At 36.7% G+C, this 19804-nt stretch overlaps 1 protein-coding gene across 1 annotated transcript; it reads right to left on the minus strand.

Annotated features, from left to right (window-relative positions):
- Positions 1-2324: 2324 nt before the first annotated feature.
- Positions 2325-19273, minus strand: LOC104248540 (leucine-rich repeat receptor protein kinase HPCA1-like). Its single transcript, XM_009804809.2, has 19 exons — positions 18951-19273; positions 18353-18473; positions 11248-11319; positions 10512-10586; positions 10343-10414; positions 9368-9529; positions 9219-9293; positions 7772-7843; positions 7604-7675; positions 7440-7508; positions 7209-7283; positions 6936-7007; positions 6633-6767; positions 6016-6491; positions 5049-5204; positions 4828-4964; positions 3897-4116; positions 3562-3797; positions 2325-3161 (listed from the first exon to the last, which is right to left on the minus strand). The coding sequence occupies exons 1-19, from the start codon at positions 19042-19044 to the stop codon at positions 2706-2708; spliced, it is 2847 nt and encodes a 948-aa protein (XP_009803111.1). The 5' UTR covers positions 19045-19273; the 3' UTR covers positions 2325-2705.
- Between the last annotated feature and the right edge of the window lie 531 nt (positions 19274-19804).

Consider the following 19804-nt stretch of genomic DNA (forward strand, 5'->3'; position numbering starts at 1 on the left):
TAGTGAAATCCCTCATCCTCCTTACCCCAATCCACCACCACTACGAAAAGGAAAAGGAAAAATAATCTATTGCACCTTTAGTTAGGGAGTGGGGAATGAGAGGGGAGGACCATGCATAAAGTTTTGAAATTTTGAATCATAACAGTTGTAAATAGCCATTGATAGCTACTACTCCTATAGCATGAATTAATTGGTGGAGTTTCCAATATCATAAGTATATGCGACTATTAGTAAAAGCTGGAGAGACAATATGATGACAGGAGCATCTTTATATATATATATATATATATATATATATATATATATATATATATATGGATCCATTTATTAATATCCAAAGTGGTTGCTGCTATGATTATATGTATAGTTCTTGTTTCGATCGAACTAGCATGATTAATTGGGCATTTGCATTTCGTTGAGTACTCGTCATGACCTTCTCTTGCACCAAAAAGAGAACATAAATTTAACTTCTATTCATCGATTGCATATATATTTTATTAGGTCATTTAAAAAAATAATTATAAGTAATTATTCATAATAAATGGGATTAATTGGCTGGAAAGTAAGGCATACAACATAGTATGACATATTAAATACACCGAAAAGTAAATATTTATTTACCCTATTACTTTCTCTGATCCACAATAAGTGATTTTTTGGCTATTTTCACACAGATTAAGAAATTCATCTTTTAATATTAAATAGCATTGAAATTAAGACAAGACGGGTTGCTCTGATGGTAAGCAACCTCCACTTCCAACCAAGAGATTGTGAGTTCGTGTCTCCCCAAGAGCAAGGTGGGAAGTTCTTGGAGGGAAGGATGCCGGGGGTCTATTTGGAAACAGTCTCTCTACCCCAGGGTAGGGGTAAGGTCTTCGTACACACTACCCTCCCCAGACCCCACTAAGTGGGATTATACTGGGTTGTCTCTTCATATAAACACTCCTAACACATATTCCAACACTATTTACTCCAATGACAATGTAAGAAAAAAATAATTAATTCATTCTTAAAATTTGGAAAAATCAGATATTTTGGACCACAAAAAATGATCAAAAATCACTTATTATGGACCGGAAGGGAGTAAAATATATATATATATATATATATATATATATATATATATATATATATATATATATATATATATATATATATATATATATATATATAAGCTGAACCCCTTAACATATTTGAAATTTTTAGGAGCAAAACTAGTTAGTTTGGCTATTCAACTTGTCTTTGCCCGATTTGTTGGTTCCAGCCACAAAATCTCTCTTTTAGATTAATGGCGTCGATGTCAAATGATCAAATGATTTTTTTTCTTCTGTGGCGAAATTGAAAAAAATATGAAAACTCGTGCAGTTGTATTGTGATTAACACTGAATAACATCTTTTTGCTCTCTCAATAAACACATTCCTCGTAAACGGTTCTATCTATCGTATGTGACATATTTTTCAATAACCCATAATCTTACGTATATGGCTAGAAAAAGTAAATAATGAATATGTCCGGCTATTTGCGAAAAGATCCCTCAAAAAATTAACCTTTTCCTGCCAGCCAACACCATTAAACTATTGGTCAGTCGTCGAAAAAGAAGAACACAATAACTGCCAATACTGGCCAACAAAATTAGATTTTGCCTATAGGGAAGTCATGTGTTAGGCATTAGGAATTTACGATTTGGTTAAAAATGAGAGATTCAGCACTTTCTTTCAAAGATTGGTCAAGTCGGACAGCTTTATATGTTGCACCTTTACCTAATTGGAGTAAATGGACTAGCTGTACACATTAATTATGTCAATGCAAAGTGGAGGTCCAATGTTTAATCCCTTCAACTTTGAGGGTTACAATGGATCTAATTACATTAACAATGATGATTATGCCAATTTGGTTTATTTTTCTGAGGAAACAGCATAGACATCAGAGACACAATTTTCAGCGGGCAAAATTCAAAAACAACCAGATATATAAGTGGTAATTCAAAAAATAACTACAGTTTTAAAAATAATCGAAATTTAGCCACTTTTCATGTAAAGATAAATCTGAACAAAAACACTATTCAAAATTAGAAAAATATTCCAGCATAATATATTGGAGTTCGAATTTTTATATGTGAACTTCCAACATAATATACTCGGTTCCAGCATAATATGCTGGAAGTTCATACACAGGTGCTTCAATCTTCAGTATATTATGCTGGAACTTTCCATGTGCTGGAGTTCCAACATATTATGCTGGAAATTCATACACATGTGCTCCAATCTCCAGTATATTATGCTGGAACTTTCTGTGTTGCAGCAAAATAATGGCTAATTTTCAATGACTTTGCAAATGTTGGCTATTTTTTAACTACCGGTCTGAAAACTGGTTAGCCCGTGCTATATTTACATTTTCAGCACAAAGGAGGCCCAAAGGCATGCAAGGAAATGAATATTTCCAAACATTTAAGCATATAAAGTCGGAGAGGAGATACTAGATTGATATGAATTCACAATCATACTTGAACTTTTGGATCAGTTCTAGTATAAGGCTGTTCACTGCTCTTAATACTCTACGCGAAATCACCCACAGAGAATGTACACAAGGACGCGATTTTCAATGTACATTATCACTTTCCATTTCTCTAGCATGTACAGGTAGTGCAATGCCAAAGCACATTTGGTAAAAGCCGCTGGCTCCAGGAGAAAAGTTTGTATACTTATTACGAATTGGTGCCCCCGCTGTAGCGAACTAGGCTTTCTTCGCTGTAAGGATGGTCACAGGCTATGCTGGTTCCTTCACAGCTAGCAGAAGTTGATCCTGATTCAGCATTCGTGTTCATTCCATCTATTTCCATGATATTCTCAATCTCTTTCACGACCTCACACATTGTTGGCCTATGAACTCCTGCTTCTTCGACGCACCTTAAAGCTAGATCCACAAACTTCCTGAAGCTTATAGGTGTCATGCTTGAGGGGATATTGGGATCAACGAAACCATCAATGTTGTACATGTCTTTAGACTTATCTATTGCTTGCTTCAATTCCTTCACAATGTATTTTCCTTTCACGATAGGACTCCTCGCTGTTATAAGCTCTAGTAACACAACTCCGAAGCTATAGACATCACTCTTCTCAGTCAACTGTTGTGATGTGTAATACTCTGGATCCATGTAGCCCTAAGCAGATAAATGTACACAGCAGCTCATTGAAAATGTTCAGATACAAATTCTTCAACAATGTTGAAATCAAGAGTTCAGGTTTTAAGCTTCCAAATTTTTATACTCTTATGTAAAGCTCGCAAAGAAATTGCATACAAAGAATTATGAGTATTGTCACGTTATCAAGCAGAAAATGCAACCGCACATCCGTTTTCTGCGTGCTTGTTCTGGACACGCGTCCAGCTTTAACTTTTAGGAATCGAACTAAGACGATCACCAGTCTATATCTATTGATGGACAAGAATTTCAAGAGACTAAGAAATATAGGAAACAGTGATCTTGGAAAATGAGAAATACTAACATATGATAACATCAAACTCACGTATCAGCTGTAGCATTTAGTAAAGTCTGCACTTACCATTGTTCCTTTAACCTGAGTGCTGACGTAACCCTTTTCTGGCTCAATCATTGACTTGGAGAGACCAAAATCAGCAACTTTCGCATTCAAGCGCTCATCCAGCAAGATGTTATTTGATTTGATATCTCGGTGGATGATAGGAGGGTCAACATGATCATGAAGATATTGCAAGCCTCTGGCTGCTCCAAGAGCTATCCGAAGTCTCCTCTTCCAATCTAACTTAGTCCCAGACTTCCCTGCAAAAATTGACATTAGTCATGGGTCATGTAACCCCCCTCGGTGTAGTTGAACCTACAGCTGATTTTCAAAACAACAGTCAATAGGAGTTCACATACCTGAAAGACTTTCTTTCAAGGAGCCATTTGGTATATATTCATAGATCAGCATCTGTTCACGTTGCTTGAAACAAAAGCCTAAAAGGCTGACAACATTTTTGTGATGAAACCTAGAGAGAATCTCAATCTCAGTTTTAAACTCATGGGCACCCTGCTTTGATCCTTGCTCTGCTCTTTTAATTGCAACAAGTTGTCCATCTGGAAGTGTGCCTCTGTATACCTGTATGTTTGCAAAAAGTTTTAAGTGATCAACTAGCATTGTTTTGGAAATATTTTTTGAGTCATAACTTTTGCTGGTTGTAGGGGGAGAGTAAGTTATGGACTGGGACTGCTAATGTCCAAAGATAGTGCAGATAGTATGGATAGAATCTGCTCTAGCTAATTATTCACTATGCTTCTTGCTCTCTATATGAGTTCCTTTAACTAATGCAGTGTCAGCTGGTAATGTTACACATCAAATTGAACTCATTCTCGATGAAAATGCTATAGTTCTCAAATTTAAATACTCAACCAGACATCAGCTGTAATAATCCAGTGGAATCCTCAACATAAAAAGTAAAAGGTAAGACAGACCAGGACTGTAGACGCAACGGACAAAAGTTCTATCGTTCCCCATCTCTTTTCCCCTTACCCTAAAGTAGTGTAATAACATAAAGTTATTATGGATCCAAACATTTCATAGGTTCCAACTTCCAAGTAGGCAATACTGATAGCACGAGGCATAATGCAGTTTTAAATGCCAATATACTACAGAAATATTAGTCTTCACGTGTCCTATGGACTGAACATTATTGCACAAAATGATTATTCAACAGCAAGGGGCAATTATGCGAGTGTTGGAAAATAGTCTCCACAACTAAATTAAAACAACAGTTTCTTAATCAGTCATCAGGATATAACATTGTATTATCAAAAGTCAATAGAAAACAACCTTTCCATATCCACCAGATCCGATGTAATTGATTTCCGAAAAATTCTTGGTGTATTTTTTCAGCTCCTCATATGAGAAAGATTTTACACCTTTTAACTGTGGAACAGCACTATTGTTTTTATTTGAATCCCATGTAGCTGGATAGATTAAAAAAGGGATGGTAATCAGCAGCAAAAATAATAACAAATAGAAGCAAACTGAAGAACAGTCAGACAACTCACCAAAAGGATCACTCTTTCTAGCAGTTTCTGTAGCTCTTTTTTTTTGGCAAGCATAAACTCCTATAATAAGTGATAAAATTAAAAGGATAACACCACCAGCAGCTGCTCCAATGATAATTTCTTTAGCAATTGACTTGTGAGATCCTCTTGATCCAACTGTAAAGCACAATACCTGTACAGTCAAATCTCTAGCAACAGATATATAAAATAAATTTAATTATCATTCATTAACTGCATTCAGTGCAACAAGCATGATATCCAACAAGCTAATAATTACTACTAGTTTAGTTATAACACCAGCATTAAAGTATCCTTTAAAATTTGTTAATTCATAAACTTCGCTAGAATACAGTGGAGCAAAGTATTTGCAACATGTTAAAGAGTGATTATCAGGAAAAGCTCCTAATGTTAGATCAATTTATTGCCTTCGCCATCAGAGGCGGAGCTAGGATTTCAAGCTTATGAGTTCGGGATTATAATCGTTTTAAGTTAATGGGTTCTAAATTAATATTTGTACATAATTAATGAATTTTCAAAAGATAAATACAAGGTTTGAACCAAAGCTATTGGGTTAGGCCGAACCCGTAGCCGGCTCTGTGGCTCCGTCCCTGTTCACCATTGCAATGATAGAAACATAGTGGAAAGAAAAGACAAATATTGTCTTCCCTTTGCACCAGACCAAACATAAGCAAATAGATGCATCCTCCCCTAATAGTTTGATCTTTTAGATGATGTGCTCACACGCTCTAACATGGTACCAAAGCAGGTAATGCTTCCGAGTTCAAGTCTCACCAACACCCCTTATCAAAAAGAATGTTCACTGAATGTGTCCCTTCTCTAACAGCATACACAGAAACTTGAGCACAACAACTTCTCTTTGTTATTAGCTTTTCATCAGAAATAATACCACAAATAGATGAAACTTATGCATAAGAAATATTTATATATCAGTGAAATGTTCTTTCACCTTCAAAGTAGTTGTAGCTTTCACCAATGAAAAAGAATGGTCCAAAATTTGGTGGGGGTTTGAAAGTCTGATTGCTAAGTTCAAATCCGATTGTGGTAATCCCTGTACGGTTGAAATGATCTTGGCCAAATGGAAAAACTTGCAGGCGTAACACAAGGTAGTCATCTGAATTCTTTTTCGGATTACTCAAGGAAAATGAATCTACTAGCACCTGATGTCGGCGAAAAGACGATATCATAGACTGTTGAAGTGACACATAAATGCTCGTGTTTCTCAAGTCAGAAAAGGAAGGAGCTCTGAAAAGCAGGTCGCCTGTGTACGGATAGGCACATTTACAGGTAGGGCTAGGAATTTGATCAGAACTGCATTGAGTTCTGAAGCAATTATCTTGTGGGGTTGAATATCCAAAGTTCTCTTGGGGGTTGCCACAATAGTTTTCTGATCCTCCTTCTTGACAAACTGGATTATGCATAAGTCTGCCAAGTGAACAAGTCGAAAACCGAGATTGTTAAAATTATAAAATGGGATTCAGAAGAATCAATTGTCTTAACAGGAATTATCCAGTGTTTCTCTTCTCATTGCTAAAGTGAAGAAAAAGTGGCTTGAGGACAGCTTACATGATTTGAAAACGATATCCAGGTCTTTCTGTAAATGAATCGATGTAATTGTTCTGCAAATCAATCAATTTTAACTGGCTTCCATAGTTGGACGCAATATCCAAGGTTCCATTGATTTTGTTTCCCCTCAAGATGCTGTCATAAGGAACCACCTCATGGTCATAAAATTGAAATGCAAAATACAGAATCATATACTAGATCACTTCATGCTCATTAAAAACTTTGTTACATTACTATCACATAGCGGGAAAAGGGAATAGTTGCAAGACATGCACCATGGTCTAAAGGTAAAAGGACACTCACACTGTCTGCAACTGAAAAAGATTGAAGAGAGTTGCCGGAATTTCTCCTTGAAGTTGAGTGTTTTCCATTACCCTGTGAGCAGTTTAACTTATGAGGTGCATAACAAATTTTATGAACTCACTCCATTAGGATAAACAGACGCTCAGATGGATCTGAGTTCTGCGGGGCCACGTGCAGATACACACATGCATGGATATATATATATATATATATATATATATATATATATATAGAGAGAGAGAGAGAGAGGGAGAGAGAGGGAGAGAAGTGTACAGAGTCGTCAATGACTGCAAGGTTGAAAACCACAGTGGAAAATCAGCTGAGCTAAATGTATTATTGCTCATATCTCTGCAAAACATGACCATAGGACACTAATGAAAACTAAAGTAATCTAAAGACATAATGTGTAACATGACAACATGAAGATTGATGTATTTTCTTAACAGAGTAGAGTTTCAATCAAAATGTCAGCACTCCCAAGGCATTGTAAGTCAAGGAACTTACAAGTAGTTGAGGGCACTCATGCCAGCAAGATCGGGCAAGGGGCCAGTGAATTCATTGTTTGATAAGAAGCTGCAAGTGATATGGAAAATTTATAGTGGGTCTGATACACTCATAAAAAAAGAGACCATACCAAGGTTATATTAGCATGTCTTTTGTCTACTCACAGTTCACTCGTACGCGTGAGATTATTGAGGGTTGATGGAATCGATCCATCTAATGAATTCCTGTCAAGACGACTACAGCATACATGGATATCCAATTAATAAATTTTCCGAAGTAATGAAAAGAAAGAAAGATGGCACATCTTTAAGATGGATTCTGGAAATACTTACACCACCTCCAGAGTTTTCACAAGTCCTAATGTAGGGGGTATTTTTCCGGTAAGCTGGTTTCGCTCGAGCAGCCTATGAAATTACAAGACACAAATAGAAGAAACCATTAGCCAAATGGAAGTAGTTTGCTTAAAGTGTCAGAGCTAGCACTGTAGCATAGGGGTGGGACAACAATGTAGATGGAAGACAAGCCAATATTTATGAAATTAGGGGGAGGGGAATATGTCAAGTTTAAGATAGCTGTCGAAGTATTCACAAAGCTTTTTGAAAAATGGATTCCAAAACCATAAGGAGGAATTAAGCTATGGTCCCTGCCCTTGCCATTAGCTAGGGTAGAACACTATCCCTTTCTTTTGTGCATGTGTGCATGGTTGCACACTCACATTTCTAATCCTAGTCTTGGGATTACCAAGCACCTATTTGGTTTGTTATATGTGTGGTTGAACATTGTAGATTGAGAAATGTTTAAAGACAGAAAGACTTTAAAGCTTGAGAAAGGAAAAGGAAAAAAAAATTAATAGGATAGAAACAAAGCTAACACATGCTCCCAATTATTTTGACAACAACGAAAAGAAAGCTTGGATAGTACATAAATGAGGAAGGTAGATAGTAAGTGATTGCGGGACAAGAAAGTTATAGAAAAATGACAAAGAGTGTTCAATAACAGAGGAATTAAAAATGAAACCAAGAGCAAATTCAATATGTTGAAAGATTGAGGAGATCAAAGCTAAGTTTATCTTATAGGCTTGATTGGTGCGAGCACTCGAAGACAAGAAATATGCAAGTATTTAAACATTATCACATTTTAGACAATACATGATAGGTTGTGTTTACATAAGATTAAGATTTTGCTTGCCTTCAGTAATGATGAATGATAAGTTATTTGATCACACCTACTACTGAAAGATTTCTCCACTATGAATTTAGAATTGATACAACATTTTCCATGACCAATGTGGGACTCTAATACCCCCCCTCCTCCGGCATGACCATGCCGGACACTTTGAGCATGTATACCATAACATAGGAGCCCAACACTGGGTAACACAACAATAAAGATGAGTCTGATTCTGATGCTATGAAAGGAAAATGGATGTTGGGCCCTAACTCAACTTCAAAGCTAGCTCAAGAGGTGGGGATTGTCCAGGACTATACAATAGCCCGTATATTTGACCAATGTGGAACTCTGACAAATTGTTATATCTTTTCTAATTTCAGGGAGGGAGAAATCTGTCTCAAGCACCAGGGAGATCTATGCTATCTCACCAGATACCAAAGACATAACTACATACTCTCTATCCAGTTGCCTTTCCTCTAAGAAGAAACAAAATAGGTCAACGAGAGGATTCAAACATAACTTCATCAGTCAACACATGTGTGGCTACACTATTGTTGATCGATCAAATAACTTTCAAAATATATACACTTCCAGTTTAGTGGAACTTACAAATGTTTGAGAGTCATATTTGAGCTGAATAGCTGAGCTGGAATCTCACCTGAGAGCAGATTTCCCCCCAGGTGACTGCGAGGTAAGTGGTATGTCAGATGAAAATGAGAGACAAAGTTATTACTTAAGAAACAGACAGTATTACTCACAAATGCTTTGTATGAACAAGCATGTCCAGACCAGGTGTGCTTCCATGGGAAACTGGAAGAGGTCCACTGAGCCTATTATCAGCTAAGTCCAGCCAATATAACTTTGATAAATTGCCAATAGAAGCTGGTATTGGTCCAATAAAGTTGTTAACATTTAAAGATCTGCATGTTTCAGATTAGTGTTTTAGAGATGTAGCCAAGAAGAAGCAACAGGAAAAGATTTAGAGAACATGTTACTATGCTTAGAGTACCACATGTCTAAGACTGCATAGATTGACTATGCAAAGGGATAGAGGAATTACAACAACAGCAACAATTACCGCCACTGTCCCAGACAAGCTGGTGTCCGCTATATGAATGCTCACCACCCATGTTACTCCATTTAAACTCATCTCAAGCCAATATCATACAAAATAAAAAGTACTAGAAGAATTTTATATTTTCTGCTGACATATAAATATCTGAAAAGGCTGATGGATAATTCACTTCATCATGTACAACCAGGGTAACAGAGCTATGGTCAGTAGCAAAAGTACATGCACTCGCCCTTGATACCTTCGGAAATGACAAAGTAGAGGAGATTACTAAACTGTAAGCATCCAAAACTCAATTTAGGCAGCGGATGTGATATTATAGATTCTTCCTTGTACTAAAATGTCAGCATATTCTGCATAATCTCAATAATCTGAATTCATTAAGCATTGAGCTTATAGACATTTGTAATAAGCAAGTTAATGCCATGAAGATCACTCAAATGATCAATTTGTGGGAACAAAACAATCCAAACCATGTAATCAATTCTGACATAGTTTTTAGATCCATCTATATAATCGGAGTAGAGGATTATGAATGTTAATTCACCATCATTCCTTCTTTTTTTTTCCAATTCAAGCAAGTCATATAAATAAGACTGACACAGGATACATTCCATATAGTTGGTAAACTTTATAAATCGAACAAATTTGATATCCTTACAGAAAAACCAGCTGACTAAGGGATCCAACTGTGTCCGGTATCAGTCCATTAAATCCACAACCAACAAGGATCCTGCGATGCAGCTAAGATCAATTACTCTCTGAAAATATGAAATACAGAAATCAGCTGGTGAATTAACATTTCTTGTATTATCATGTAATTCCCTTACAGAATTGATAAGCTCTTCAAACTTCCAATTGATTGTGGGAGTGAACCTGTCAAGCCTTTGTTGTATGATAGATCCCTATAAGAGGAAGCACATAATTAGAACAGAATCTAAAAGCTTTCAACAGGCAAGGAAATTTCTATGCATGCATGCATGAGCACAAGCACAAGCACAAGCACAGTACATTGGGGAAAAATAGCAATGTATATACGATACTTCCTCTGTCCCAATTTATGTGATGAACTTTCCTTTTTATTCCGTTCCAAAAAAATTGATACCTTTTTATATTTTGAAATAATTTAACTTCAAACTTCTTATTTTACTCTTAGTGAGATCATTCATAACCGCACATAATATATATGGCTAGTTTCAAACTACAAGTTCCAAAAATCTTTTCCTTCTTTCTTAAACTTCGTATCCCGTCCTAATACTCTCTTTTTGTAATTTCTGAGTATTTAGATTAGTCTAATTTAACCTCAAATTTTGGTTAAGTTAACTATCAATAAGCAAAGAGTGTCAAACAAATTGAGATAACATTTCAAATTTCTCTCACTAAATTATTAGAGTACTTGTAGCTCAGGGAAACGAAACTAGGAATTATAACTAAATTGATCCATAAAAAGTTGATTTTTACCCCTTATTTAGTTAGTACCAAGTAAAGGTTCAGATGATTCTTAAATTTTAATCAACTAATATGATTAATGCGGCGAGGACTCTCAATTATGAGTAGAAGACATACAGTATCTGCAATTCAGACAAGGCCTCGATGTCTCCAGACAGCTGCCCTTTCAGATTCATGCTTGATAATTTTCTGAAATTTCAGAATGATTAGTACCTCAAACTTAAATACAATACACTTTAATATGTTGGAAAGCCTCAAATTGCAAAGAGAAGTAAACTTTAAGTTAGATATGCGTCATATAATAAAATATTTTTTTTGATTTTGGCCTAGTTTCATCAGATAAAATAATAAAATAAAATACTCCATCCGTCCCAAATTAATAGTCATTTAAGTTCAAAAAATTGGAAGAAATTGGTAATTAGCCACTTTTAACCCCTTCTATTAGAGTTTAGCCGGTTATTTAAAAAGCTTAAACTTTAGGCACTCGTTTCATGCACGGAAATATTTTGGACAACAATACCACCAACTGAACTACGGAATAACTCCAGTAATTGGTGCTGAATTTTGAATATTATAACAGCAATAACAAAAAACTCACCATAATCCCACAAGCGAGGTATGAGAAGGGTAGTGTGTATGTAGAGCCTTAATGTTTCAAGCATTTATTCCATTAAAGTTCAGGGGTGAATTTTTGTAACGACCCGGCTGGTCGTTTCATGAGTTACCGCTCTGTTTCCCCCATTTCTGCTTATTATTGCCTTGTTCAGCTGTATTATGTGTTATCAGGTTGGTTGGCTTGGGTTCGGAGAGGTTTTGGTAAGGTTTGAGACACTTAGTCTCTTTTGAGTAAGCTTAAGTTGGAAATAGTCAACCGGATGTTGACTTATATGGTAAAGGGCTCGGACATGAGTTTCGATGGTTCGGATAGCTTCGGGAGGTGATTTGGGACTTAGGAGCGTGATCAGAATGTGTTTTGGAGGTCCGGAATAGATTTAGGCGTGAATTAGCGAAAAGAATTTTGGCGTTTTCCGGGTGATCGGTGAGATTTTAATATCGGGGTCGGAATGGAATTCCGGGAGCTGCAGTAGGTCTGTTGTGTCATTTGGGATGTGTGTGCAAAATTTCAGGTCATTCGTACGTGGTTTGATAGACTTTTTGATCGAAAGGGGAATTTGGAAGTTTTTAGAATTTTTAAGCTTGAATCCGATGCAAATTTGGTGTTTTGATGTTGTTTTGAGTGTCCCGAAGGTTGGAACAATTTTGAATGATGTTATGGAATATGTTGGCATGTTTAGTTCAGGTCTCGAGGGCCTCGGGTGAGTTTCTGGTGGTTAAACGGATTATTTCAAGTTGAGAAAAATTGCAAAAATCTACTGTGTGTGTTGTAGACCTTTTGCCCTCGCGTTCGCGAGTGCTTAGGATGTGAGGTTGGAAGATTGGTATTTGCGTTCGCGAAGGAGGTCCCGCGTTCACGAAGGGCTGGGATCATTGAGCTACGCATTCGCGAAAGGGAAGTCGCGATTGCGATGGGCTGTGAAGCTGAGCCTTCGCGTTCTCGAGAGGGGAGCCGCATTCGCGAAGAAGGAAAATTTGGTCAACTCAAATTTGTGCTTCGCGAACGCGAGGCATTGACCGCATTCGCGATGAAAGATTTTTAAGTGCTGGCAGAATGTTTAGAAGACCCATTTCCGCAATTTTTAGCCTAAGTTCCTCCATTTTTGGGCGATTTTGAAGCTTTTTGAAGAGGATTGAAGAGGGAATCAAGGGGGAACATTTGGAGGTAAGATTTATGGACTTAATACTCAATCCTAATGTGATTTCTACCTAATTAATCATGAAATTTGTAGAATTTAAGCCTAAATATTGAAGAACTAGGACTTGTAATTGGAGACCTAGAATTTGGGATTTGGAGGGTCGTTTGTGGTTGGATTTTGGTGCTTTTGATATGAATGAACTCGGGGAATGATAAGGAGTCTGTTGATGTAAATTTTATCGGAGACGTAGGCTCGGAGGTCGGATTTGGCCAATTTTGGGATTTGTGTTGTAATTTAATTTCTTTCGAGTGGGCTTTGTTCCCTTAGCATATTTTGATGGTTTTGCACTGATTTTGGTTAGATTTGGAGCATCTGGAGGCCGATTCGAGAGGCAAAGGCATCGCGGGCTAGAATTTGGACCGGATAGAGGTGAGTAATGATTGTAAACGTTGTCCTGAGGGTATGAAACCCTAGATTTCACATCGTTAAGCTATTTTGAGGTGACACACATGCTAGATAACGAGCGTGGGGTCGTGCACTGTTGGGGATTGTGACTTAGTCCGTCCCGAATGACTGTTTTACTACATATTTGATTGAAAACTATTTGTTATCATCATGTTTTGGGCTGAATGTCATATTTGGGCCTCGTGCCAACTATTTTGGACCCTTAAGGGATTTTTACTGTTTTGACTTTATACTTGTACTCAATCATGCTATTTTATTGTTTTCATAACTCAGTCATGTTTACTCTGTTTTGACATCTTAAATGATAATTTGGGCTAGGCATTATATTTTTACTATGTCCGAGTAACTTTTAGAGATTTCTGACTGAGTAGGGCCGAGGGTCTGTGTTGTGAGGTTATTATGGGACTGGGTTGTGCGCCGCAGCAGTGTTGTACTGATTTATAATTATAAGGCTGAGGGCCTGAGTTGTTATGCCACGAGGTGACTTGATATGAGGCCGATAACCTATTGATTATGCCACGGGATGACTTGATATTGCGCTTGGGCCATAAGGAGCCCCTCCTAGACTCTGTACACCCCTAGTGAGCGGGGGTACCCAGTGAGATATGTGATATAGACCGAGGGGCTGAGGTTGTTCCATGTTATTGCCCGAGGGGCTGATTTCTGTTGGTATTGTGCCCGAGGGGCGGATTTTATGTGTTTATCTTTTCTCGCTGCTTTTCATTCACCTGTTTAACTGTTAAAAGATGTTTTAAAAAGGTATTTACCGAACAGAGGTATTTTTACAAGTTTTCACTATTTTGTTGCATTGTATTGATTTCATACTGCCTCTTTATAGCATGTTGTTGTGCTTTACATGATTTCTTATCTCTCAGCTGCTTTTACTTTTATTACTCACTGAGTTGGAGTACTCACTTTACTCTCTTCACCCTATGTGCAGATTCAGGAGCTTCGGGTTCCGCCAGTGAGGGTTGATTACTCCCAGCAGGCTATTCGTAGTCCACTAGGTAGTTGCTCGGCGTTTGCAGCCCAGTGTTTCTCCCTCCTATTTTACTTCCCTTGTTCTAGTTCTATAATAGATTGTATAAACTCTTTCATACTCTTAAACTTATGTTAGATACTTATGACTGATGACACCCCGATGTCGGGCTGTGTTGGTTTCCGTAATTGTACTAGTTCACTTTTATTTTGGGATTATTAGCATGTTAATGACTTAAATTGTGTTATCATAATTGTTTAAAATGAATTGGGTGTTGCGTCGGCTGGCCTTGTCTCACGATAGGCACCATCACGATCGGGTACAGATTTAGGGTCGTTCTATGCCAAGGTTCCTTCTTTACAATATTTATGAGTGTTTGGTAGCTTGTTCTATGCCACCACTGTTAGAAAATTAGACAAATTCAGTCTCAGGGTTGTTCCAGCTGTTCATTTGGGTTATTCCTATATGTAGAAAATCTATATTTTGTATGATGTTCACTCTAAAATGTTCGTTGTCAGCAGGAACACTGTCTTTAAGGAAGACATTTTTCCTTTCAAGCATATCACATCTATTTCCTCTCCTCTATTTTCCATTTTGGATTTTTTAGAAGTTAAGTGCTCTTCTATGATATCTAGTTCTGAACTTAGGCAATCTGCAATTGGGTCTTCTTCTCTTGACACTAGTAAGCATGTTGCAGATTCTCCTGCACAGTCCAGATCCTCAAGTATAGCTGATACTTCTCCACCACTCAGAAAGTCTTCTAGGACTTCTATTCCTCCTATATGGCGGAAGGATTACATTGTTCCTTCCAAAAAAGCAACATGCAATTACTCTATCTCCCAGTATGTTTGTTATGGTAAGCTATCTCCTGCTTATCAGGCCTGCCTTGTTGCTTACTCGATTGTGTTTGAGCCCATAACCTATGCGGAAGCCAGTTCTGATCCTAAATGGATAGAAGCTATGCAGACTGAAATTGCAGCCCTTGAAGAGAACCATACCTAGTCCATTGCAGACCTGCCTCAAGGCAAAGTCCTTATTAGCTGCTAGTGTGTATTGAAAGAAAAATATAAGCCAAAAGTAGAGGTTGAAAGATCTAAAGCTCGACTGGTTGCTAAAAGATACAGTCAGCTTGAATGCTTGGATTACAAAGAGACCTTTTCACTTGTGGCTAAAATGGTAATTGTGAGGTCTGTAGTGGCTTTGACTGCAGCATATGATCGGTATATCTTCCAAATGAATGTGCATAATGCATTTATTCAGGGAGATCTTCTTGAAGAAGTGTATACGCAAATCCCAGATAGCTTTGCCAGCCAAGGGGAGTTACATCATCAGAAGGTGTGTAGGCTTCATAAGTCCTTGTATAGACTTAAGCAGACCCCTAGGCAGTAGAACCTAAAATTGACCTTTGCACTAAAGGACATGAGATTTGTGCAATTTTACTACGACTACTCTCTTTTACACAAAGAGTGGGGAGTGATATGATGGTAGTGCTAGTATACGTAGATGACCTCTTAGTCACCGGAAATAATTTAGATCTTGTTCAGCAAGTAAGGACAGACCTGCAAGCAAGATTCAAGATGAAGGACTTGGGAAAATTTTTAAAAAAAATTGGGAATTGAGTTCTCCGGATCTAAAGAAGGGATTCTAATGAACCAAAAAAATATGCTCTTGAATTGATCTCTGAGATGGGCTTAGCTGGTGGAAAATCTATTGCTACACTCCTTGAGTTTAATCATAAACTTACTTCTGTGAAATTTGACAGTTTCATGAGTAATGGTGAAGCTTCTACTGACAGACAACTTAAGGATGCTGGCAACTATCAAAGATTGGTTGACAGACTACTATACTTAGCAATGACAAGGCCGGATATTGCCTTTGTTGTTCAAGTACTTAGTCAATATATGCATGTCCCCAAACAGTCTCATATGAAAGCAGCTATGAGAGTGGTCAGATATATCAAGGGAACAACATGATTGGGACTGTTCATGCCGGTAAAAGGAAGTGATCATCTGGTCGCCTACTATGATTCGATTTGGGGGTCATGTGTTGAGACAAGGAGATCAATCACTGGTTATATAGTTAAGTTTAGTGAAGCATTAATCTCTTGGAAGTCTAGAAGCAGAGTACATTCTCTAGAAGTTTTGTTGAGGCAAAACTCATAAGATGTTCTATGATAGCAAAGCTGCTATACAGATTGCAGCTCATCCAATATTCCATGAGATGACAAAGCACTTTGATATTGATTGCCACTTTGTAAGAGTGAAGATTCAAGATGGACAGATTTAAACTCAACATATTGGCACCAAGGAACATCCTAATGATCTGCTTACCAAGAGCTTATGCAAGCCACAACATGACTATCTGGTTAGCAAGCTGGGAATGAAGAATCTCTTCTATTTCTTAGCTTGAGGGGGAGTGTTGAGAGGTTAATGTACTGTGGGAGATGGGAAAACTGTTAGGAGTTAGTTAATTAGTTAGAAATACAGTTGTCAACAACTGTTAGATTATTTAGTGAAGAGTAGTTAGTTGTTTTGTATATTAATAGATACAGTACACTACATATCAGAACATATCCGATATTTCAAAGTAGCATCTCATTTTCTCTCTTCTTCTTCCTCTGCTTCACCTTTGCTCTTCCATGGCTGAGCTTCTTCAACATGTATGGTTAAGGTTTTTTCATCTGAAATCAGTTTGAACTCCAACAATGTGTGCTGGAGTTTTTCTTTCAAAGGCCCAAAAGTAGAGCATACGTTATTGGAGTTTCACCTGTAGTTAATTTTTGAAACTCATGAATGGTTACCGGATTCTTAAATTTATAAAGGTTAAACCCCATGAATCATTGATGGGGTTTAAACTCCAATACATTGTCTCGGAGTTCCACTTGTAAAATTTTTTAACTCCATTATCCATTGCTGGAGTTGTTTTTTGTTTTAGTTAGGGGCAAAAATGTCAATTTGGTAGGACAATGATTATTTTGTCATTATAATTTAAATATGACTAAACTCTAATAATCAGTGCAAAAAGTGGCCAACCCCACTAATTTTTACAAAATATTTGTCCCGGATTAATTGTTACTCTAGAAATTCAAATTTGTTACTCCCTCTAGTCTACAATAAGCGACCATTTTACCTTTTTATTTTGGTCCAAAATAAGTGTTTATTTACATAATCAAGAAGAAATTAATTTTATTTTTCCTTAATTTGTCCTTATTTACATATTTCAATGTATCAAGGTAACAATTAATTAAGGTTAATTTAGTGAATATTTTCTTTAGGAGTTTGTACGTCCTTAATGGGTGTGCCAAAGATAAAATGGTCACTTATTGCGGATCGGTGGGAGTAATTGTTTCCAACGGTGGGAGTAATTGTTTCCAACTATACCTTTAATATTAAAGATGTTGTAAGTTCTTTTTAATACTACTCACAACAACAACAACAACAACAACCCAGTGTAATCCCACAATTATCAAAAAATATTTAATCGGGGTAATGTAGTAAATCATACTTTATATTTATTAGTTTTTCAGTATATGTGAAAAGAGCTAAAGTGGCGGTTAAAATAGGACGGAGGGAATAATATTTTTACCTAAACAAGAACAGACCAAAACGTAATAGCAAATATAGTGCCAGTTGTATAATTGTCTCAAATTTGCTGATTTTTTAAAAATAATTCTGTTATTTATCCTAGTAAATTAAAAAGAAAAAAAAAACAGACAAATTTCTAAACTAACAAACAGATTTTTTACAATCTCAAACGAGTGTAAACTGACTCCGGTTGGGGGAAAATAATTAATGCGAAAAAGAATTATTAGAATAGCTGCCACAATATATGAGGTGGGGTGCCCATTAAATTAGCATGTGACATTGTCTCGAGCTAAAATGCTAAATATGTAAGTGTTAGTGCACTTGTGTTTTCATTTCTTAATTTCAAATTTGTTCCTAAATTTTAGAATATTTTAAAGAGTGTTAATATATGATTCTCATTAAACAACTTTTACTTATTAATCAACAAAAGAGAAACTTACATAGTAACAACACGTGAATTGTTGCACTCGATGCCTTCCCATGGATCCCCACAAGGATCTGTACCCCTCCAACTTGGAGGTACATTCTCCCACTCTTCCTTAAGTGACTCAAGAACACCATCTGCACCAACATATATTTTACGATACTTAAATTGTTTAATTTTTCGTCTCCATTGAAATATTGATTTTATAGATCTGTTTTCAAAATAAAACTTTCATGCGAAAAACTATGTATGCAAATTTTTATAATTAGGGCAGCCGAGTGGACTAAGCTTCCGCTATGCAGGGGCGAAGTTAGGTTGGCCCAAGGGTAGTCAACTGATCACTCTTCGCCGAAAAATTATACTATGTATAAGATAAAATATTACTTGTTATTGATAAAAAATAGATTTTGAACACCCTTGCGTAGCACACTGACAAAAGCTGTTCAAAATTTGAACACCCTTATTGAATTTTCTGACTTCGCCACTACCGCTATGCGTGTGGTCCAGGCGACAAGAGTTTGCGGAAATGACCAGTATATACATAAGTTAAACCCTTAAGTGAAAAGCTTAAATACTAAAAAATGAACTAAAGAAATGGATTAAATAAGACTTACAGTCACCAGGATTGGTCAAAGCTTGCAGCACCAAAACCTGCATAGAAATAACCAGCCAAGTGATCAGTTGGATTCTTGATCTTGTTTGGACCATTGTTCAAATTAAGGAACCAACACCATGCAAGCTAATTAAGCTTTCTTCTTCTTCTTCTTCTTCTCTAAGGGGTCAGAGAAAGAAAGAATATGGTTTTTTGAAAAGAAATGGGAAGAGGCTCAAACCACAAGTGGTTGAGGACTCTAGTCTCTTAACCTCAAGAGGATAATATCTATCTCTGGAGAAGACTTGAGTCAGGTCTTCTCTATGCCAACTCGTTCTAAACAATAAGATATATACACCATGCTATCGTCTAAAAACAGTTCCCTCTATCTATGTACTAATGTTGTAATGTTGTTGGACCCCATAGAACCTGTACTGAACTACTTGATCGAATCATGACTTTGTTCTATTTAGGTGAAATAGTCCATCCCAATACAAAATTCTTTATTTAATGCTCCCTATATAATATTTGTACCGTCCTACTTTATATATGTTGCACTATTTTTCTTTTTATTAGTCTATTTCGGAACATATTTTGATATTTATATTCAATTTAACTTTAAATTTTATATTGTATCCTTAATGAATAGTAATTTATTCTCACACGAAGGTCTATAACTTAGTTTAGACTATAAATTTCAAATTTATTAATTCTTTCTTAAATTTTGTGTCCAATAACTTTGGTGTTCACGGAGGGAGCGTAAAACTTTGGTGTCTTTGTAGCCGCCAGCTAGTTTGGTTGCAAGTGACCAAGTCAAAATAACAATATATGTGTCGGCTTGAGAAAGGAATTCCATCTAAGCATCAAATAACAAAA

This window comes from Nicotiana sylvestris, chromosome 1 (assembly GCF_000393655.2).
Source record: "Nicotiana sylvestris chromosome 1, ASM39365v2, whole genome shotgun sequence".
NCBI classification, from domain to species: Eukaryota; Viridiplantae; Streptophyta; class Magnoliopsida; order Solanales; family Solanaceae; genus Nicotiana; species Nicotiana sylvestris.